The 21679-nt window shown below is 34.3% G+C and overlaps 1 protein-coding gene across 1 annotated transcript in view; it reads left to right on the top strand.

Moving 5' to 3' along the window:
• Positions 1-21679, top strand: part of LOC126970444 (protein O-mannosyl-transferase Tmtc3) — a 245922-nt gene that overhangs the window by 199259 nt on the left and 24984 nt on the right. Inside the window, exon 4 of the mRNA XM_050816331.1 lies at positions 19989-20088. Within this exon, the coding sequence (XP_050672288.1) occupies positions 19989-20088 (100 nt within the window). The remainder of the gene's footprint in view (positions 1-19988; positions 20089-21679) is intronic.

The following is a 21679-nucleotide window of genomic DNA, read 5'->3' as shown; positions in this document are numbered from 1 at the left end:
GTTCTAAAGGGCGCCGTAGCTGTGAAATTAATGGGCAAATGAGACTTAACATCTTATGCCTCAAAATACGAACGCAATAGTAGTGCCTCTCAGAATTTATGTGTTTTTCTAAAATCCTGAGAAGCACTGCATTGTAATCATTTACCGTATCAGGCTTATCAATTACCTTCAGTTGAATCTCCTGCTCGTCTCGTCCTTTATTGTCATAAAAAAAGTTATACTTACTAATATATATATAACTTATGCTAACTCTTTGTTGATAATTGGTATGATCCCAGCTTAATAAACCGAACAATTCATGAAAGAATTGTGGTAAGGATTAGTCTATGGTAAGAGAATGATCATTTAATGTTGAATAATTTGAAGAATTTTCTTTATTCGCTGGCAGAATACCGTTTATTATTTCAAACGTATCGTTACTTTTTTACCTTTGTTATACAAAGGATAATTAACAATTCTGAAACAAAACAACTTGGATTGCGTGATAATTATCAATTATGTGACGTAATGAAATAAAGGTTAAAGTACAAATTGTTCCTAACGCAACAAACCGTTCCACTCGACCTAGATTATTAATACATTGTTACAAACTCATTTTAACATCGAATTGTGCATTTAATGAAAAGGTTTAGTAAAAAGTTATTTAGCTGCTGTAATTTTCATGTAACCCGTAATTTTACAACATTTTATATTATGACCTGAATTAATAGTGAATCATCTCCTTTGTTTTGGCGCTAAATACTCAAAACGCTGTCCCGTCGTCTAATTGCTAAAAATTATTTACCCTAACCATATTGTGTCGTATATTATAGAAAGTTTTGTAACAACAAAACTTTCTATAATATAATATTTAAAGTAAAAATGGGTAGCGTTCGGGAAGCCTCGAAAAAAATACCACAGTGTTTCAAAACGAAGGTTTTAAACCAGTGTGTGTTGCCAGTGATGACACGCGGAACGCAGAGGTGATCGTTAACTATGGGCCTTATGAGAATGCATGCTCATGGTCGCTAAGAGGGCAATGGAGAGGGCAGAATTCCGTAGCTAATCCAGTCACCAAATAAGCCGAGATGATTGCGAAACTGAAGTCGCAGTGGCCAGGACACATAGCTCGATGGTCAGATGGCCGTTGGGACATTAAGGTCCACGAATGGCGACCACGTACGGGAATTAGTAGTATTTGTATAGGCCCCACAATATGGACAGATGACCTGGTCAAGATCGCCGGAATAGGTTGGATGAGCGCAGGGCAGGAGCGATCGTCATGGAGATCTTTGGGGAAGCAGTCCGCTGGGACTTCTTCGGGAGATTCAATAATGAAAATTAAGAGTTAGAAGACTTATTAGTTGTTGACTTTAAGCCCATTCTTACAACTAAGTATCTCGCCAAAGCTGGCTACATAGTCAGAAGTCCATACTTCGACTTCGCCTACACAATAACACTTTTTCGGAACGTGGAGGCATGTTTGTAGTGTTTTTTTTAGGTTTCTGGTGTTGTCATCCTTAGATACCACCGTATTGAGCCAAGCCTGCTTTCTGCAAGAGGACATTTTGCAGTAGCGTGCAAACCACAGCGGATGGGACCCACCAAACCATATTAACCATACCTGCCACCTGAGAGAAAGCAATGAAGAAATCCACACCTTGGAGAACCAAAATATTAACAAAATAACAGCAGGATCTAGATCATCCAGCAATGCTCATGTTATTCGTCTGGTGTTACAAGAGAGTGTGGGTGGCGGTGATCACTTAACATCAGGTGGCTCTACGCTTGATTGTGCTTCACTTTCATAAAAAAAGAGGAAACAATGATTACTCAGAAAATTTTATAATTATTAACTAAGTGTTGAAAAAAATGCATTTTCTATTTACACAACCACAAAAGACTCGTAAATGGGTAAAGAAACGTCTAAAAAACACGTCCAACGACTTTTTTATGCAGCTATTATGCCAACGAATACTTTTATATAATATTGCCATTACTTTGCTCCATAGTTACCGACATATAACATAACATGTCTGTAATTAAGGGTTCGAAGGCAGTCATGTTGTTCAATAGATACGTTTCTAATTAATTGGTCCTTTTATGACGGCTCTTCGCCGGCGATTAGGGCAGACGTACTTGTCTTTACAATGCCTTCTAAATAAAGCTACGTGGAGCCACTTAGATAATCAAGGCTTAGTGGATACCTTTGTAGGATCTTCTAATGGAGGATAAGGATTTTTATGTAATCGAATACATAATGCTTGTTCACCGCAGAATTTGTAATGGGGACTATTCTGGATAAAGATAGTAGATTGTCGGCAGTTATAGTTAAAACACTGCGTCTTCCGGTACGTGGTCGCCATTCGAGGACTTTACTGCCACAATGGCTATCTGTCCGTCGAACTATGTGCCCTGCCCACTACCACTTCAGTTTCGCAATCATTTGGACTATGTCGCTCCTGTGATTCCTCTAGTGTTGCAAGAGATTGTGGGCGGCGGTGATCACTTAACAACAGGTGACCCGTACGTTCGTTTGTCCTCCTATTCCATAAAAAAAAACTTTGTTTCTCCTACGGATCTCCTCATTTCTGATTCGATCTCGCAGAGAAACTCCGAGCATAGCCCTCTCCATTGCCCTCTGAGCGACCATGAGTTTTCTCATAAGGCCCATAGTTAGCGACCACGTCTGCGTACTGCAAGTCATCACTGGCAACACGCACTGGTTGAAAACCGTCGTCTCCAGACACTGTGGTATTTGGGATGAGAAGATTTTGCGGAGCTTTCCGAACGTTGCCCATCCGAGTTTCTCTCTGAGCTCTGGTCAATATCGCCGGAATATGTTAGATGAGGGCAGCGCAGTACCGATGTTCGTGGACATCTTTAGCGGAGGCCTTTGTCCAGCAGTGGATGTCTTCCGGCTCATGATGATGATGATGAGAGTAAAAACAAGTTATTGATCAGCCTCTGTATACTCGCGCTGTTCCTAACCAAATACACTCGTTACGAATAGTCAACGCGTTCAGTGAAAGTACAAAATATAGGATGATAAAAAAGTTGCCGCGTGACTTGACCGACCCAATTATTGATACAAAACTGATCACCAATCCACTTAGACTGGTACCTACTGCTGATATAGCTTATTATATTAATAACGCATATTTTTATTTTATTTTAAATTGTGCAAGAGTTTTTGTGAATATTAGAAAATTTGAATTTCCTTATGACTCTAAATTTATAAAAATTTCATAAGACATCATTAGTTTAATTTTAATTATCTATGTTATTTTTTCTTCTCTATTCAGGAAAAGTCTATTGTTTTCACACAACTACGACCCTTATATTAAACTTGAAGCCATAGTACAAAATACCATTAAATCAACTTAAGCACATAATATAATAATAATTAAATAGATTTACTTCGGTTGACAAGTTCATCAGATTTCCGCTAATCCTCTTGCGATTCATTTAATTGGGAAGCCTAGATAATCTCATAAAAGTTGTCCTCTACTGGCTTCCTTTCTGTTATTTAACAGCGGATATTCTGTTTATCTATGTTCCCCTTTTTATTTCCGTTTCAGCCGGAAGATGGGCACTGCTGGACAAAGACCTCCCCCAAAGATCGCAATGACGATCGGTCCTGCGCTGCCCTCATTCAACCTACTCCGGTGATCTTGACCAGATCGTCCGTCCGCCTTGTGGGGGGAGGGGCTTTTTATTTAAGTAATGTCTATGTCGCAAATATGTCGATCTCCATGAGTGTGCATCATCTTTGTGCCGTTTGGTGTCGAGACACTTGTCCCGTTGGGCCCAGAGGCGCGGAGAATGTACGAAGTATAGTCTTCTCGCCTCAATAGGGCTACTACTACATCCCAAGCGCTAGCAGCTATTTCGGTCAACGGATCAGCCTAGCTAGCCAACGTGGAAATGCTGCCAGTATTCTTGGTGCACTTCCCCGTAATGATAGTTTTAATTTTATGTAATCATAGTATTGTAAATATAATTATAAGATTTGTTTTGTTGTTGAATAAATAACCTTATGGGGTCTGTATATCGTACAATAAAACTTCGCTCCATAGTAACCAAACATCTGTGTTTATTTAGGAATATTTTGAAACGTAAATTAGATCTATCCTTAGGTCAAAAATAAATAGGCAAAATATTCATTATAAATTCTTTTGGCAGTAACACATCAAGCGTCGTACGTATGGCTGGCTGTAGGCGTTGTCTTTTACCTCCTGCGTGTTAAGCAAAACAATCCCTTAATGTACCTAGTACATCAAGGACTATCCTGTCTGAATTTCTATGAGCCAGTTCCGTCGCTACGGAGGATCATTGCTATGCCAGCAAAATATATAGCCCAATGATGGAATATGAAGAAGTATAATAGATTTGTAAGAAGAAGGCTGCTGGCATGTTCTCGTGTTCAAAAAATGCCAACTATTACTGGTGCTGCAGCATATACTGACGAAAACTGTAGATCTGTGATTTTGCGCCGTGTGGTGTTGAAACACTCAAGAATCGACCCCAGATCAATGTATCTTCTCATTTGATTTGATTTAACAAGATTCAAATAGGATTTCTGTTTTCTATATTCTTGCCTCAAGAACTTTGCGCGAGCAGCAACCTTTATAAGTATGGAAAATGATATTATGTTAAAAGCGCTTTGTTTATCCCATTTTACTTCAGCCTTTTCTTGAAGAGAACTTTATATTTATCGTTTTTTTACTTTATATGTCTTCATTAGTTAATAACCGTTAAATCTTATGACGAACACGTTGGTCTAATGGTAAGATTAATATTTGAGAAGTGCTTAAGAAGTGGGTTCACATATGATTACAGGTTTTTCTTATTTATATAGCAACTTAAATACTTAGTAAAGTTTGTATTTTATACGAGTGTAGTACAACTTATTTTGCCAAGCTTTTTAGAAATCAGAAAATTGATTTAGAAGTGGAGATTTAGTACAAACCTAAACGGTTCGATCCTCGCCCGCCACGTACTAATGTGTTTTGAGTTTTCGAGTTCATATGTAATTCGACGCTTAAGGCTGGGGACCGAGCAAATGACCTTGAGGAATCAAGCGGAGCTAGGTTACCTCCCTCGTACAAGATCGCCACAGTTTTAATTCGGAACTAGAAGTATTTTGAATTTATTACAAATATAATAAAATTTCCTTAAATGATTAGATTAGGAGCCATCCAACTGTAAAAGTTAGGAGTTTTTTGGTGTTATTTTTTCGCACTGTCTATAAAAAATTAAAAATGTAATGAAAAAAGAATTTTCTTTTATTCTGCAGATATATTATTTGTTTTTTTTTTAAATATAAGCTTTATATAAAACCTCTAGAAATGGTTTCAACTATGCGCTATTTTGACGATTTCTTGGGATAGCAGCCTTAATAAGGTATGAAAAGCTCTTGTGACTGCGCCGAACACATACCATCAGATGACCCACGTGTGTGCCCACTTGCATTAATATTTATTTATTGATAAAGGCTTTCGAGAAGTAAACAAATATAATAAAATAGTTTAAATATACTTCAAGTATATGTAGGCACATCATTACTATGCTATATACATGTGATATTTTAAAATCTAAAATCTACAAATTTTGGAGCGAAAATTTTGAATAGAAAAAATTCATGTTTTCGAGGAATATTAAAATACTATTATATAATAATAACATTAGCTGTAAGGGAGAGCTTAAGTCCTAATTACTGTGATGGAATTCAATGTGCATTGGGGGGAAAAAATGGATTTCAATAATTTTAGATAGAAATATAATTAATTTAATCAAATAACCAATCAAATCGTTTTTATTAACTTAAAATATTCAAAGAAGCAATCAAGCTTATTTATTTCAACTTGAACATTCCTTTTTTACAATCAATTTATGAGGCGCTCAAACACGCCACGCCCTATGATACGAATACAGATGCTTCGATCCATTTCAATTCATGATCACTTCTCCAATACCTTTTTGACGTATAATAGCGTTACCAATTAAAAGTATTACTTTTTTCGCTTTGCAAGCAGTACAGTGCAACAAATAATCCCTACAGACTTAAGATATTCTTGTTACAAGACCTATAGCTATATAGCTTGCAACTTATTCCAGTAGGCGATATAAGATTAATACTACCTAGCTTTAAAAATATACACTTTTATAATAGAGTTCCAGCCATTGTTCAGGCATTATGTGTAAATAAATTTAAATGTTTTAATAGGAAATGTCTCTGTCGTCATTCCTACTACTCCACAGCTTATTATCTAAGCGATCGGACAGCCTGGGACTAGATTATGATTATTTATCTTGTAAACTTTGTCCTATTCAAATCTTACACCTCAATTTTAAAACAATTATGTCATCAAAAGATTGAGCATCATTTAACATGTTGGTTCAATTTGCTCATGGTTTTTATCCGCTCAGGATTCTTGAAAAACCCAAAAATTCTGAGCGGCACTACAACTGCGCTCGTCATCTTGCGAAATAAGATGTCAAGACTCATTTGCCCAGTAACTTCACTACCTACGGCGCCCTTCAGACTGAAACACAGTAATGCTTACACATTACTTCTTCACGGCGGAAATAGGCGCCGTTGTGGTACCCATAATCTAGCCGGCATCCTGTGCAAAGGAGCCTCCCACTGGTTTAAATAGCCTCGAAAATCATCACAATTCTTTTTCTAGATGAATATTTTGTAAATATATATTATTATACTTATATATATATTATAATTGAAACGTTGTCCTTTATTCCTCCTACGTGATAAATTTATACATAACAAACTATGATATTCGTAATTATATTTAAAAAATATGATAAAATATTTAAAACTTATATTTTACATCTCTAACTCCCATTCAACATCACCGACAGAAAATTTAAAAATCGTTCCTATATATTGCCAGCGAAAATATCGCATAAGTGTTGATAAAATTCAATGTTCAAAACATGCGAAACATCCAAACTAGGCGTATATTTCAATCAAATTCCAAACATAAATCTATAGATGTTTGCATGGATGATTCTGTTAGCAATTTGCATATGAATAGCGTGAATATAATACAAACTAAAATACATGCTCTTGCAAATAATTTCATTAGTTAAGGGCTGTTCGTGTTTATAACATCGGTGCACGCAAACAAATACAGCAATAATCAATATTATGAAATTGTTTTAATTAATATTTACTGTCTGATATTGTTAATCATATTAATACAGTGAAACTTGGTTAAGTGGGATCTGGATAAGTGAGTAACCTCCATAACTGGAACTCATGCTGAGGTCCCAACACTTTGGCACTGAATTACCTCTGTTAGTGGGAAGAGGTAAACCTCTATATCTGGGATTTGTTCTTTCGATTTATCATCATAGATAACATTGTTTGTTTACTCATTCTTATTCTACCCACAAATTCCACACGTAATTCCAAGTACGTAAGTACAAATTTTGAGCTTCAATTACCTTCAGTTTTAGTTTCGCTTCACTATGATACAGATGTTTATTTGAAAAATGTCAAAACGAAAGCTACAATCGTTATCATTACGTGAAAAACTGAAGTTAATATCCGTTTATGAAAGTGGGAAGACACGCGAAGAAGTTTGTGCCGAATTTAATGTGCCAAAATCTACTCTTTGTAGAATAATTCAGAGTAAACATAAAATTGAATCACAATGTTCTGAAGGACAAGGAAAACTAAAACGTGTACGTTTATCAGAATATCCTGAACTTGAACAGTGTTGGGGTTTTAACATGGGTTAAGCAACTTCGTAACAAAAACGTTCCGGTATGTGGACCGATGATTAAAGATGATCTCACCTGTATAACTGAAATAACCTGTATTCTCACCTCTATTAATGGAACCCTCTGTAAATGAGACAGATATTTATTTATACCTGAGACACTGGGTAAGTGGAATACCTCTATAAGTGAAACGACATTGCAGGTCCCTTGATGTCTCACTTAACCAGGTTTCACTGTATTATTTACAATATGTTATGTTTTTAAAGTGATAACCCTCACTTAAGGTTTAATGCACAAATAAAAGTTGAAAAACAAAATTTTATGAACGATGCTGGACTCGAACCCACCAACTCCGGCGTTCCGTGCCGGTGCTCTAACCAACTGAGCCAACCGATCGAGTAACCTATCGTCATAAAATCTTGTATGCTTTGTTCAACTCTCAGGTTGTGGCTGGCTTTGTTCAACCTGAGCGACATATCGAGTCAATTTCCTAATATGCAAATATCGGGGTTCAGCAGGTTATCAACTGTAAAGTAGATCCTGTAGATGAAGCCGAAACCTAAGAGTTGAACAAAGCATAAAAGATTTTATGACGATACGTTACTCGAACAGTTGGCTCAGTTGGTTAGAACGCCGGAGATCGTGGGTTCGAGTCCCGCATCGTTCATAAAATTTTGTTTTTCAAATTTTATTTGTGTAATATTATTTATTTAAAAGGCGCAGATATGTTACTCGCTTTAGCATTGCTTGACTGAAACACGTACTCAGCCTAGCGAAACTGTCTAAGAATAAAAAGTAGTTGAAAAAAAAACTAGAAAACACGCTTTTTATAGAAAGGCGAACTAAAAAATAGAAAATATTTTCTACTTTTTAGTTTGGTTTATGTAAAAGAGCATGTTTTTTTTTAGTTTTTTTATACTATTATTTGCATTGTTGCATTAAAAATTCTGTTTTGTATTCGAAAATTTCCAAATATTAGAAACAAATGAAAAATTTAATAATTTTATCAAATTAATGTATTTTCATCGGTCTGCGATAAATCTACAAATTTCGAACGAAATCTGGCCGTTTAAATTGGGTCAAAATCGCGCCCAAATGAGTCGGTTACAAACAAACATACATACAGGTGACGCTTATAAAAAGCGTCTATTAAAGCGATTGTATGAAACGTGCAGTCATTGATAGATTGACAGATGACGGCTATAATCTTGTAAAAAACGGATAAAGCCTTAATTTACTACGTTTAAAGCAACTGTTCGCTTTCAAACTCAGCCGAAATGTACTTCGTGGCCCAATTATAATTACTATTTCAAACTTATGTCAAACTGCACGTTTCCTACTAAACTAAATTTCAATTTTTACTTAGGCAGTCTCGCCTCTTACTACGTAACGTACTACGTACTAACGTAATATTTACATCCACTTTGAGCGTACTAGTTGGGACCTATTTGCATTTACCCACAAACACTTGTTCTCTTTTTTCTTACGGTGTTATTAAAAAAATTAAACATGGCTTAAACACGTGTTTTGTTAGACTGTGATCTAACTATAACAACGTCAGTAACCTTACAATAACGACGTCTAAAATGGAGTTTATCTTTTACTATTACTAAACAGTGTATAGATTGTGTTTAACTAAAACGTCGTTAAGCACAACATATACTGAAGTATAGAGGAACAATAAAAAAATAACAAATACAACAAAATCTTTTTGTCGTGATATAATCTAAATCTTCCATAATATGAATATGATCTATCCGTTAGACACACCTTAGACAATCTTTTACTCGTGTTTAGATATACCTAAGTCTAAATATTGTTGATCGCTAAACAACAGAAAGACACAGATTTTGTAATAGTACTATATTAAAACAAGTGTTCAACACATGTTTTACTTTTTTGTATTAACACTGTGATTGTTTAATCACTCTTTTAACATCATTTCAATGTATGAGTGTGGAATGGAATATATTTTTTTGGTTGTTTAAATCTATTGAACCCGAGTTTAAAACCATTGTTTTAATACGATTATTAAATTTTATTATAATATTTTAATTAAGTCGGCAACCCTTTATTTAGTGGTATTATTTCAATTAACTTTTTTATTTGTTACAATCAACTCTTATTTAAAACACACTTAAGAGCAGAAACAATTTTGCACTCCAAAAATATTTTTATATGTAAAATTTCTATGCGAGTTCACAAAAATAACTACTGCAAACGACTTTTATGAAGTCGGTTAAAAATTATACTGAGTTCCCGGCACACATAAAACAACGAAACAATTTGAACATTCGCTGGGAATATCATGTCTCAAAATGTTCGAGCCACAAAGCAATGTCAGCTTTGAAAAGTAATCTTCAGCTGTGAGCGTTTTATGATCATACACACACAGTGCAAACAATGGAAAAATAATTGCATCGACTGGTATGTTGCCTTTGTGCGATGCTTAATACGAAATAATTACTTTGCTTTACACGTTTCCCACACAATGTCACAATAAGAAATAAAACCAAAACAAAAGATGTAGCCTTATCTGTTCTACGTTTAAAATGGAAATTGACTGGACATATACAAAGAATAAAAGACGAAAGATGGTCCAAAGTAGTTACGAATTGGTACCCTATAAATAGGAAACGAAATCAAGGCAGGCCTAATAAGAGATGGAGCGATGACATAGTAGAAACAGCAGGAAAGATGTGGACAAGAATTGCAAGAGACAGGAACAAGTGGAAATCAATGTAGGAGGCTTTTACCGCTAAAGGCGGTCCTTATGTCGAAATTAATAACTAATTATACTAACAAAATTTATAATTTTTATTTAAAATAGTGAATACTAACACATACTAACAAATAAAATTTATAAGTAAATATCTTAATGTATAGATGTAAGGAAATAAAGCTATAAATAAAATAGAATACGTTTCCCACAAATCGTTATAATAAAATCGGTATAAATTCGGAAATTGATATTTTGCCACATATAATTTGCTGTTCAACAAAAATTATTAATTTAATGTAATTCTATAGTTCTGCCGTATTGTTCACTTTATAGATACTAATTTTATAATTGTATTGTAATATATTGTATCTTAGTATTAGTTCTTGTTCGAAGTAAATCCATCGAACAGCATTATATTACAAATATTGCTTAGTAGATAAAATTAATTGTAATAAAACCATATGTTGCCTTTAGTAAGGCAGTACGCGAGTACCATTGATCGGTCCGGTACTAGTTACCATTAACCATTTGTCTATAACCATTACAAGACTGGTCCGAGTAACCATTTTAACCAATTAATAGTAGAGATCCGCGTACTCACAAGTAGAACCAATAATTATAGTTATTTAGCAAGTGTTTATTTGATTTATTTATTAATTTAGTATCTTAAGTAATTAAACACTTTAACCATAAAACCAATATAGATATCTACCCCTAACTGCACCCCTTTTCATGATCCTTCGAGCCAAAGTACAACCCTTTTCAGTTCTTATGTTGCACAATCAAAAATGATGTAGAGGTACCTATGTTATTCTTGCATGTGGTCGTTGCCTATAAGTGCAGTAACACTTAAACTTAGACTTATTTAGAATAATATTTAGTGTGATTAGTAAGTGATTATTGTGTTGGCTATGCTTATAAATAAATAAATAAATAAAAACAAGCCACCAATACACATTATGTACATATGTGTCTGTAGCTCACCATTTACCATTTTAGCAGGAGTAAAATTTATTACACACTTAGATTTATATATCTAGATAGAGCCTCTTGCATTTAGACAACCGATGAAAACAGGCCAGGTTTATTAATTTAGTGTGCGTGACAAGCCACGTCTTACACTCGCGTTTGTGCCACTTTGTGTGAATGTGCGTGCATTGCTCGAAATAGAGGTTAACTGTCAACATTTCAATAGTACATGTGTCAAAATATCAGCTGTCCTATGATTGCTATTTATAAGATACAGACCTCTGACAGACAGACGGACGGCAGCTTTAGTAACAGAGTTGGTTGCCCTGGTACACAGGACCAGGGGCGTGCATATTATATAGGCAACTAGGCAATGCCTCGTTATGAACCTTAATAAATATAGCATTAGTGTTAAAGTTAATTAAGTTTAATTTGCATCCGTTATTTTATTACCAAACTTCTATTGAACACCCAGTCATAAAATTTTTCATTACGCTAGATACTAAATACCTACGGTAAGCAATCTTTTCATATTCCAAAGCTCAACTACGACTAGTTAAATCCACAGTGGATACCTTGCTAGAAAATCAATGCAATCCCTGCACAGGACCCTAAAATGAAATCTTATTAATAAGAAATATTACAGAATTGAGAAATGATTATTGAAACATGTCGTACGCGAATATAATAATGAGACAAATTCGGAACGCAGACGGTAAGATCACTTGAATCACTTCAATTTGATTCAAGCACCAAAATTATTTGCAAAGACTTAAGTGGCGACTCTATGTGTCCTTGAGATTTGGGACGTATATCTGATGTAGGCGACTTATCAAGTAATTATTAGGGAAATAGGTTTTTAAGACACATTATCACATCTCCGGATTTTTTTATTTAAAAAATACCTATGTATGTAGACAATTCACTAAATTACATTTCATTACTTAAGGCAATTCATACATTGAGCAAACGCTGGATACTTGCCTTTTAAGGCAAAACACCGTTTTTTTATGATAATAAGGGACGAGAGGAGCAGGACGTTCAGCTGATGATAATTAATACGCCCTGCCCCATTACAATGCAGTGCCACTCAAGATTCTCAAAAAAATTCTACAATTGCGCTCGTCACCTTCAGACATAAGATGTTAAAGTCTCATTTGGCCAGTAATTAGGTTAAATAGGTGCCGTTGTGGTACCCATAATCTAGCCGGCATCCTGTGCAAAGGAGCCTCCCACTGATCAGTTTGCCGAGTTAGCACTTGTATTTGATAAATGAAAACTGTCATACCTACATTTCCTTTTCCAAAGTTATGACATATTTTACTTCAGCATTAATCTAAACACCAAAATATTTTGGTAACTCCTGAATGCTTTGAATAGTTTTTTATAATTTATTGTATGTGCGTTATTGCGAAAATCCAATTTAATAGTTGGAGTTTGAAATTAGTTTGCAACATTATGGGAAATAGAGATATGCGTCGTGGTTTATACCTGCTTAGTTACGTGTGGGACGGTGTTGTTATAATGGAGTTTTCACCTGACCTTACCCATCAACAAATAAGTATGGTGTGATTTTTGGTTAAGGCGAAGAGTAAGCAGAAAACATGCAAACAAGGTGTTTTTAGACAAGTTTTTTGGTGAAAATATAGCATTTCGAGCTATGCACACTACTTAATCCTTTTACACATATACTTTAGTCTTATTAGTAGTTCTTATGCTTGCTGTTGGGTATAGTTTTCACTCCAGAGCGTTTTTGAACTACCACTTTTCCTTGCAGTTCAACAAGTTTTGGCATGGCATGACGCATTTTTTTAGTACAACTCTCAGAAAAGTTATTCTTATAGCTTTACTTTTTTGTGTAGGTATATTTATTTAGATTAGTAATGAATAACGAGGATTGTAAGCATATAAACTGTTTTCCACGCAAGAATTTTGAATATATTGGCTTTGTTACATAGATCGCGGGTCGGAAGCCGCGATCTATCGACCTAGATCGATAAGAGTTCATCTTATCGCTCAAGGTCGCTGGCATTTAGTGTCGCCTTAAGGCTGGAGACAGAGCCGACGGCCTTGAGGAATCGAGCGGAGCTAGGTTACCTCTCTCGCACAAGATCGCCACAGTTTTAATTTCTAAATTAGAAGCATTTTTAATTTATTACAAACATAAAACAATTCTCTTTACAAAACTATTTCATGTTAAATAGTATTGGTGTACAGTTAATAAATTTTCGTACAATTTTTATCTAGATTTAATGATAAGCATGGCTCCAACTGTCAAACATAGGTGTACTTTGGTGATTTTTTTTCGCACTGTCTATAACAAATAGAGATGTAAAGAAAGAAATTAATTTGCTCCTCATTTTCTGTAGATATACAATTATTTTTTGTAAAAATATAAGCTTTATATAAAACGTCAAAAAATGAATTCAATTATGCGCTATTTTGGTGATTTCTTGGGATAGCGGCCTTAAACCCTCCCATTGTATACATGATCTGCCATCGGTTGAGTTTTTGTGAAACTCAGAGGAAATTACCATGCTGAGAGATTTCTGTACGATGGTAAGGTGCTTTGGCAGAATTTATTTAATAAACTTGCGTGTAAAAATGTGTTGCGTTTACTACAATATGGAAAAGTGTTTCTATAGTAATTTATTTATGTTAATGTTGATTTGTTTTTATTATAATATTATTTTAGTATGGCAATCCTTTCTTGATGAATTCCTCAAGACCGGAAGGTTTCTCCGGAAGACCAATGCTCATCATATCGCCTATGGGTATGATCAGTATTATGTATATGTATACAAGCTTTAGGTTGCAGAATCTGTGAACGGCTGGATCACTTGGCGTTGCGTAGAGACGTCGCTTCATTGCATGTCTTGCATCGCATTTGTTACGGGGAGTGTTCCAAAGAGCTTTGCCTGATTCCTGCCGCCGAATTCCACCTTCGCACGACAAAATTAGCATACCATCCCCTCTATCTGTATGTGTGGCGGTCTTCCACAGTGCGGTTTTAAAGGAGCTTTCTTCTAAGTACTACAAAGCTGTGTTTCCGAGATAATGCAACATGGGTACCTTCAAAAAAGCGCGTACACCTTCCTTAGAGGCTGGCAACGGTTCTGTGATTCCTCTGGTGTGTGCAAGAGAATGTGGGCAGCGGTGATCACTTAACACCAGGTGACCCGTACGCTCGTTTGTCCTCCTTTTCCAGAGAAAAAGAATGAAATATAATTTTCTTTCTTCTTTTATTCTTTCAAAATTCAAAATCTAAAATAAGAAACGATTATTTGGTTATAATCTTTGCAAATATCTTCTAAAAAGCCATTAACTGTAGAGGCTCGTTTGCACAGAATGCCGGCTAGATTATGGGTACAACAACAACGCCTATCTCTGCAGTGAAGCAGTAATGTGTAAGCATTATTGTGTTTGGGTTTGAAGGGCGCAGTAGCTACTGGAATTACTGGGCAAATGAGACTTAACATCTTATGTCTCAAAGTGACGAGTGCAATTGTAGTGACACTCAAAATTTTTGGGGTTTTTCAAGAATCCTGATCGGCATTGCATTGTTATGGGCAGGGCGTAACAATTGCCATCAGCTGAACGTCCTGCCCGTCTCATCCCTTATTTTCATAAAAAAACATGTTGCAGTTTTGATCCCTGGTGGAATTGCATTTCTTTCGAAATTTATATCTTTAATGTTGTGTAATTGGGCTGTATTTGGGGCTAGGATTGTTTAATTAACAAATTGTGACGGGACAACGACCCTCGGTAAAATTGTAACTCCCACACAAATTTATTCCAAGCAAGTGCGTGAATTAAAGGAAAGTTGTTTTTAAAAAAGTTATTTCTATTAATTAAGCCCAAGAATCATTATTTGTTTAATGATACCAAAAATCAATTTGGAAACAATATTTAACATTGTAGCCCAGAATTAGGGTGTCTTACCCTACTGTTTAATATAACAATATCCTACTTTATTAGTGACCCGATTAGTATAGTAGTCAAGCTTCGTAGTTTTATATTTCAGGAAAATAAACAAAGAAGAAGAAACGCTATTAAGTAATATGCGCTTGAAAAATTGTATTGTGTAAAAGGAAATGTCTGTGACAGACGAAAATCCTCGATTGTTTTATTTTTAATAAAATTTTTTGTAAATCTATTTTTGTATGATATTTTAGTGCCACAATTAATTATATTTTGCTCTTAAAATATGTCAGTTCAGCTCCAAACGTCACACAATGCGGTCATCAGTGTTGTGCTCAGAATGTATGTATGGACACAACTATAACTGAGTGGACTCCAGTTTTGGAAGACCACTGCCCCATTAAGTATTGCTTTTTATTTCTTTTCTATTATGTAATTTAAGTATTAAGATGAAGAATATAATATTTTGTTTTCATTAAGTTTTTTGTGTGAACGTTTCAGTTTTTCTTCCAAAATAAATTCATTTTCATTTCATTTCATATTCTTCTTATGATGAATATTGTTTCTATGAAACTACAGTTGAAAAATGGCAACAAGTTCTCAGTGATGAAAATTTGAGAAATATTAAAAAAATAATAATTTCCTCTCTCGCTTCCAACTACATCCTATACAAACAGAATTTATACTTTCAACGAACAAGTGGCAAGATGAGCTTAATAAAGCCAGTCTTAAATTAAATAAATCCGAGCTAGGGTTGTTTGTCAGTTCAATTTATATAAAAGCTTATTAAAAATTTATTACAAATAAAAGGTATGAAACAATTGACAAAAAATGGATTATAAAGGCTAAATGTAACAAAAAAAATACTTCAATTTTTTTTCAGAAAACTATATTTTTATGGGCGTCAATTTTTAAACTATATTTGATAGAAAAAAGTTGGCAATGGTTTCTTCATGTCACTTAATAATATTATACTGTAATGCAATTTATATAATCGGTAATGTGTCTATTGGTCTCATGGAGCTGTCAATTAAACAGAATTATTGCTTTGAAAAAAATAATTTACAAATATAACCTTTATTGCTATAGTTGAAAAGTCTATTTTCCGTTCATTCCATCTTAACAGTACACCCTTGTCAACCGTCTACTTCTTTATCTCCAGCCTTACATCATTATAAATGACTGAAATTTATGACTCTATTAAATTGAAGTCTAATGTATCATACTACAACATACAATTATTGTATTCGATTGCCATCTTGCAACTCTATAGCGGATTTTGATGGAACAGATAATATAAAAATCGCGATACAAAAATAGTAGTAGATCGTAGAAGGGCGAAAATTTGAAGTTTTATGTATTTTTCAATTATAAATCATAATAAAATAAAAATAAAAAAAATGTCAAAAAAATTCAAAAATATATTTAGGGGTGGGTGACCCATATTTTCGTGATTCTCTGAGCTATCCGATACACACACAAATTTTCAAACAAATTGGTTTAGTCATTTTGGAGCAGTTTGGTAAGAAACACTGGGACACGAGAATTTTACACATAAGATAGAATTTAATATCAGTCATTAAACTTCAAAAACTACCACCCATTCGAAATGCCTCAGACCTGCGAAGAACGGGCACAAAAAACTCAGCGGGCTTCATTTTGTATGTAATATCGTACAATAAAATTTACAATTAAATATCCTGAGGGCGTTCGCTCTATTCCCAGTCCTTAAATAACTAGCATTAAAATAGCTCTCTAAGATTGAGGCTTTATGTCAGTGCAGGGTGTTAGATTGTTAGAACATGTTTGAGCTTACTAAACTGTTTGCAGGAAGGTCGTGACTGCTGGGATGTACTGAAATGTGCCAGTACTCGCTAGTCGGCTTCGACAGGCACTAACTATGTTTGCCGTTTTAGTTGTCAATCACTTGTGGCCCCACTGATAGCGTTTTGAACCGTATATAGGAAATGAAGTTAACTTTTATTTAAATATGAATTAGAAATAAACATAAAGACGAATTGAGTTCCTCTTCCGTCTTGAAGTAAAATATAAACTTCTATTGTTTTTATGAAAATAAGGGACGAGCCGAGCAGGACGTGCAGCTGATGGTAATTGATACGCCCGCCCGATTACAGTACAGTGCGGCTCAGGTTTATTGAAAATCCTAAAATTTTTTTATTATTTTCCGATTCCTATCAAACTAAAACCAGAAGGATTTGATTTGAAGCAAATTCTCATGCTTCTTTACACTGTATATAATCCGTTATTCTATAGTAGAACTTGCTAAAAGATGATATATGAATATTTCTTTATTGTTTCTTATTTTGTATAATGAGAGATATTAAAACACGAATGTGATAATCAAGCGCCGTGAGTGTTTCATTCCTATGTAACATTGTACAACTGCGTACACAATTTTTCTGTACCCATATTTAATAGTATATTACGCACCTAGGGAGAAAAGTAGGTCATTCTCATCCGCGGAATATTGTCCAAAATGAAATTCGCGGGTGGAAATGTCCTACTTATCGCAAATATATTTGTGTTCTTTTATTCTAAATAACTATTGCGGTATAATGCGCCTCTGTCAGAATATCCATTATTCATTTGTTAAGTTTATTGTATTAATTACTTGGTCAAAAAGAGAAGACTCATAGGACTGAGAAAATCAAAACTATTTACAAAATGAACGAGCGATAATAAAATCCTTGGATCGGATAAAATTGTGGTATATGGCTGGACCTACATAGAAAAAATATAAAACTACAAAAAATGTTCCAACCAACTATAAGCTTGCCTATACCGAGTTTGTATTAAAAATTTGTTATTTCCAGTTTAATATTATTTTATATTTAATTATAAATATAATAAACCGCCTTCACTAACACTACAAGGTAGCTTCTTGCTTTTAAGCAGCGGTCACCTCTATTTTCTTAGAGCTCTCAACGTTCCCAACAGTGCTTTCAATATTTTCTCTCGATAATTTTCCTCTAACAAGGAACTTGGCAGTTTGCTTTTTATTAACACTTGTTTGTAAAGACTTAATACCTCTCCTTTTGCTTGTAGTAAAGCAATTTAATGTTTAATAGTGTGCTTTTATGTTTGTATGTACATTTTTAACAGTTTGAGATATAAAATTATTTGAAAGTATATCAATATATATCATGTATAAGGCCAATACAAGTAAACGGACACACAATAGAATTCAAATTCAAATATTTTTATTCAAAATAGGATTTAAAATCACTCATTGAACGTCAAAATCTACCACCCATTCAAAAGAGAATGCCTCAGACCTGAGAAGAATGGGCGCAAGAAACTCAGCGGGCTTTTTTTTTAATATAAAATATGGATTACAATGTAATATCGTACAATAAACATTTATAATTAAAGAGCCTGAGGGTGTTCGCTTTATTCCCAGTCCGTGGTGTCATTAAGAAAATCGTTTATGCTATAATAACCTTTCCCACACAAACGTTTTTTAACAATTCTTTTAAATAAATTATATATAAAATTAAAATTAAATATGATGACAATTACATCTATTTGGAGAAACAAGTCTCATTCAATGTAAATAATAACTCAGATGTAGTAATGAGGAGAATAACAATATCATGGAAAAAATTCTGATCGCTTAAAGAAATATTATTAACTATAGCCTGCATTTGAAAAAACAATTGATGGACAGTTGTATTATGCCATACCTACTATATGGCTGTTAAACCTGGGCATTCACAAAAGTAATAAAACAAAAAATAGATAAAACACAAAAAGCAATGGAGAGAAGCATAATACGTACGTAGTGAAGACATATACGAAAGAAAACCAAAGTTACTGATGAACTAAGACACATGCTAACATTGAAATGGCAATGGGCTGGCCACGTTGTACGGTAGACGGATAGAAGGTGGACAATAGATACCACCAAATGGAACGCACCACCACGTAAAAGAAGCACTGGTAGACCAAAGCAGCGATGGGCAGATGACATCGTGCAGGCGGCGGGGTGAAACTGTATAGATCAGAGGAAGGATAGGGAAAATTGGAAAAAGTTGGAGGAGGCCTATACTATATATAGCCATATATACCAGAATGTGGTCCATAACCAAAATTAAATAAGAAAAAAATAATTAATTTGGTAACTTTATTTAAACTTACACTAGATTTTAAGCACATCAAATTACCATCAAGATTTGAATGTGAAATAAGGGCTATGGAATAAATGGTGAATTATTATATTATATCATTCTGATTTCTTATAGTAGTTTTTCAACAATAATCGCCGTACTAGTAACAAGTTTGCAAAAAATAGTAGATCGTCTAAACCTTTTATCGGTCGTTTTCAATAACCTACCTATCCTTAGCTTAACTTACTAGATGTAAGACAGATATATCCTTTTACGCTTACTTACATTTCAATAACCTATCGACATAAAGCATTGGTCTATAACAATATTGGACATAACTATAGATAGATAAAATCGTGTCATTAAACGGTGACAATGTATCTATAACTAGAGATACGTTATTGAAAGCCGTATATGAATCACTCCACCAAATATTAAAATCGTTTCACAGTTTTTGAGAAAACCCGTTCAGACAGGCAACCGAAAAAACTATTACGTATTCATATGTTGTAAATTTGCAGGTGACGGGCGTCGTAGGGCGAGCTGAGATGCTGTCTTCCGTGTTCTTCCTCGGTGCACTGCTGTGCTACGCCCGCGCGGCCAGTAGACGTCGATGTACAGGTAAGGAGAGAGCGGTATTACCAATGTCGCGCGCTCGCTCACGCTCAATACACGTATGGGCGTGATGTGAGAAATTTCTAATTTAGTCTCGTATATATCACAAGTTTACCTAAAAATACAAAAATAAAGCAATAATTCCAAAAATCAAAACATAATTTCCAATTTTGATAGAATTTTATATGCGAACATTTTTCACACATTTAAGATGGACTCCAGTTGTTTGCCATAACCCATGAGCTACAATACCACCTTTCGGGGTAATAGAGAACGCTAAACTAGTAACATCTTATATAAAGCACACTACATATCATCATAAATAAATAAGGCAAATTTCCGCAACACATAATGTTAAAATTAACTGTTAACTACCCGCATTTTAATATTGCTTAAAAAATATTTTATTCACATCTAATTTCTTAAATTAGGTCAAAACATTAATCATAAACATATATACACTTTAGTGGTTGTCGAGTCTCAACGGAACTGCTCGTTTTCCGAATATAAAGTACAAGTTCATGTAAGGACAAAGTTTGTAGTTTCTACATTTCACGAGGAAGCTCAAACGCTTGAATTACCTTTCAGGCCTTACTCATACAAACTGGATTTGACAAAACTTAACTGGAACTGTAATTCTAAATATTATTTATAACATGTAAAATACTTATTTATACAAAAGCGTGGCTAATTGAATCTATTCCTTCCATAAGAAAGACTTGATGGTAAGTGATCACTCCTGCCCTGTATTTCAAAATTGTCGGGTTATTATTATGAGTGAATTTATCAAAAATAATTGGAAACAGGATGACTTTTCGCTACAATCACAGCCACATAAACTTATAAACCCAAATTTAGAGTGTTACTTATCTCTATGATAGACTGTTCACTCAAAAGTAATTCGGTTTCATTTTCAGTAAGTTTTGCCTAACAGATCTAGTAGCTTCGGCAATAGTTTCGCATTCGGAAAAAAAATCTACCGAAACTGTCTGTGTTCGTGAATTTATTGACAAATTTTTGTTCGAAGAATTTGTGTGACCATGTTTTTATAATTTTTCTTTATGTCCTAGTTATTATATCAAAAGAAATAAGTAATTATTTTTCCCTTAATTCCAATATTGTTTTGTATTTCATCAAAACGTTTAAAGTTTTGACTGTGTCTATAAGTGCAATAAATCAGGAAAATTTCTGAAAAGAATAGATTTTTAATATGTCTGAAAAAGATTCGATTTGGTTTGGTTTCGGCCAAAACTCAAATAGACACCGAAGATTCGAGTCCCGTTTCGATGTGACACTATCATAACTACTGTGAGTTCACGGCTTTACATCTACTTTATTAGTATGTACTTCAAATATAGGAGTCCCACTTTCCCACCAGTTTCTTACATCCGTTCTACTCAGGACTGATGTATATTTTTTGAGTTTTCCTAACAATTTTCTGATTTCATTCAGTGATTAATTAACATTGAATATATTGGATAAAAAGTATTTTAGTAATCTTAATTCGAGGAAAGCCTCAGGAAAATTTGCGATTTTGGCACTTCCAAAAGTGGATTACCCTATCATTAATATAGCTTACAGGTCGCAATATATTTTC

Source organism: Leptidea sinapis, chromosome 21 (assembly GCF_905404315.1).
Source record: "Leptidea sinapis chromosome 21, ilLepSina1.1, whole genome shotgun sequence".
Taxonomy (NCBI): domain Eukaryota; kingdom Metazoa; phylum Arthropoda; class Insecta; order Lepidoptera; family Pieridae; genus Leptidea; species Leptidea sinapis.
Note: the sequence above shows the minus strand (reverse complement) of the source record. Positions and strands in the feature narration are given on the sequence as shown.